Genomic DNA, 3,013 nt, shown 5'->3' with positions numbered 1-3,013 from the left:
ATTAAGTGGCTCAGTACATAACCAACCATTTTAAATAAACTTCACCAATTCTACCAAGAAGAATGATCAGATATCAACTAGAATTTTACCAGAAGCTTACTGAGGGTGGTCTGCTAAAGAATGAATCCTAAAACTTTTTTCTCAGCGGTTATCATCAAATAACACAGTTTTGAACAGAAAAACTCAATTGTCACCACTTTCTCTTCACGCTAGAAAACCTTTTTTCTTTCATGTTGGGATATCCTGATATCTAAATATAATTTTAGGTTTCTTCTTTCAAATAATATAAAATTCTCATTAGAACAACATGAAATACACTGGAAAAAATATTTTGGGTGTAGTAACATTTATTTAATTATTCTTTTAAATTTTTCCAAAAAATATCAAAATTTCTAAACTACTAGAATTTACTAAATGAACAATACGCATTATATTATATATCAATATTACTGTACAAAAAAAGTAAGTGCTAATATTATTTTACCAGTAATATTTAAGTGCTTTTTCTGGACAGCACATAAACATGAATATACTATATTAAGTAACTTCTACTCTTCTGGACTAAAACTGAGGGTGCATGCGCACACAAAGGCTGCTGCTCCTCATTCCCTTGCTTCATTTTTCAAGGAGAGGACAAGACATGGTGGAAATAAAACATAAGTTGTCTGGTTTCTTTTGCTTGAAAACATTTGTTGGTGTGCAATAGTTTGATGTCATAATGTAGGTAATATTTAGTTGTCAGGGAACAGGGAATGCATATTGTAGCATTCTGCTGTGTTTGGCTGTTTGTCATGTGACTGCAGTGGAGGATTGTGGGTAGGATTCATGTTTGTTGTTGTTAAATCATTTTAGGGAATAGGTTAACATAAAAAAGGTATTTCTCCATGAACTAAAGCAAGAACTTTAATAAGAAAACAAGTTAAATATACATGCTTTCTTTGTTGTTTTTCCTGTATTTTGTAAATATTTCTCTCCAATCCGACTAAATAGAGTTCTCCAGATGAATCCTACCTTCTGTGTCGTGAGTATCTACCACTGACGTGACCTTTGCCATCACATCCAGGAGTGGGACAGCTGCTGGAGACGCACAACAAACACGTTATACATGATGCTGTTCAGAGTCCAGTCCTGTTCTGTAGATGAAGAACATATCTTTACCTTAATTCCAGCTTCATGTCCTGTCCAGCCTGATCTGCAGACACTGAAGGCATTGAAACAAGAACAAACATTAATAACTGCTGCAGTTACATCCTGTGGATTGGATTTAGTCTTTGAACACATATCCATCCTGTTGTGTATGTGTGTCCTGAAATATCTGCTGAGGAGTGACCTGATGATGTCACTCAAGTTGTTCATCGCAAAAAAGACGGGCCTCGCTATGATGCCGCTGACCTGGATGAAGCCTACCATGGTACAGGTCACCATGGTGCAGGTCACCATGGTGCAGGTCAAAAGAAGTCTCAGAGAACAGTCCAACACTTTCAGTGTTCTGTTTCATCAAATGGAAAATGTCTCTAAATCGTGTGTTTGTGTAGGTGTGTGTGTGGGTGGACACATTTTTCCTACATCATGGGGGCCATTTTCCCAAAAAAAACAGCCACGTGTATCATGGGGATCAATGCCCGGTCCCCATGGGTACAATGCAAATTACGTGTGGGGGGGTAGGTTTAGGACCCTGGTGTGAACTGAGTTTAGGTTAGTTTTAGTGTCAGAGACAGGGAGAACATGCAACATGTGAGGTTAATTTTAAGGTAAATGATCAGGGTCACCCCTAATTTACACTACATGCATTCCATTTCCACTCCGGTCCGACCTCCGCAGCAAATACACACCCATTATAATCAATGAGAGTGTTTGCACTGGCTGCGCACGGCGGCGCAGGGTGGCGGTGAGCGGACGGCCATACGTCAAAATTAGAACAGATCCTATTTTTGCCGGATGCCGGAGTCAATTTTTAAAGATTACGTCACACCAACAGGAAAAGAAACGAGCACAACATCCGTATTTTCAAAATAAGACACTTTTAGGCTATATTGATAAATATATGGATATATTTCTACACAAATGCTCTCAGAATGTATCGTTCTGTTTGGGAAGCAGATGGAAACATGTAGCWTGAAGCATATGTGTACAAACACAATAGACGTGGATTTTATTTTGAAATCACAAGTTTCAGAAAGCTGACAGCGGAACAGTTTCACCATAGATACCAAAAGGCTTTATATCGTTGTTTTCAGCTGTGCTTGGAGTTCGTCTTTCACAGAATTAATGATTTTTTGCTGTGACTTCCACATTTATCACTGAATTTATCGTGAGATCTGCTTCCTGCACGTCTGTCGGACCGGAGTGGAGGCTGAAATTGAGACACAAACAAACAGCTGCGACCTGCGCACCGCAGCGCAGCGGAGTGAAGACACATGTAGTATAAATCCGGGGTCAGGTTATAGAATTTACAAAAAATGAATGGAAGTCAATCCATGGTCCCCACGGGGATAAAAAACCAAACATGTGTGTGTACTTGTTTTTACTACAGAGTGAGGACCATTTGCACCATAGTTACTATCAAAGTGAAGACCWCTTCAGTATCCTCACTTTATTTGCAGCTCTGCTGTGCTTTACTAGTTAGGTTTAGATGTATGGTGTGAATTAAGTTCTGGTTCAAGTTAGAGTTAACTATAGACCAGTAAGGGTTAGTTTTAGAGAAAATGTCTGGGTTAGGCAGTAAATACAGTTACAAAAAATGAATGAAAGTCAATACAATGTCCTCAGTTTGATGCAAGTACAAAGATGTGTGTACACTTGTTTTTGTTACCTGATGATTTTTAACTATTTTCCAGGTACAATACAGCCTGGTGAGGACCCAAATACCGTTGGTGGGTTAGGGTTACACTATAGAAATGACCAGTAAAATTATAGAAGTAAATGCAAAGTATGAGGACAGAAGCAAGTGTGTTTGGGTGTGTGTGTGTGTGTGTGTGTGTGTGTGTGTGTGTGTGTGTGTGTGTGTGTGTGT

General features: G+C 38.8%; 1 protein-coding gene across 2 annotated transcripts in view; it reads right to left on the bottom strand.

Annotated features, from left to right (window-relative positions):
- The window catches only part of LOC106527382 (myelin transcription factor 1), a gene marked incomplete in the record, with an annotated part of 74,887 nt that overhangs the window by 69,840 nt on the left and 2,034 nt on the right, over positions 1-3,013 (bottom strand). Inside the window, 2 exon segments of one of the 2 annotated variants that reach the window (XM_014022245.1) lie at positions 1,012-1,077; positions 1,159-1,201. In XM_014022245.1, the coding sequence (XP_013877699.1) occupies positions 1,012-1,077; positions 1,159-1,201 (109 nt within the window). 2 annotated transcript variants of the gene reach the window in all.

This window comes from Austrofundulus limnaeus, unplaced genomic scaffold (assembly GCF_001266775.1).
Source record: "Austrofundulus limnaeus strain Quisiro unplaced genomic scaffold, Austrofundulus_limnaeus-1.0 Scaffold321, whole genome shotgun sequence".
Taxonomy (NCBI): domain Eukaryota; kingdom Metazoa; phylum Chordata; class Actinopteri; order Cyprinodontiformes; family Rivulidae; genus Austrofundulus; species Austrofundulus limnaeus.
The sequence above is the reverse complement of the archived record's forward strand: the minus strand, read 5'-3'. Positions and strand labels throughout refer to the sequence as shown.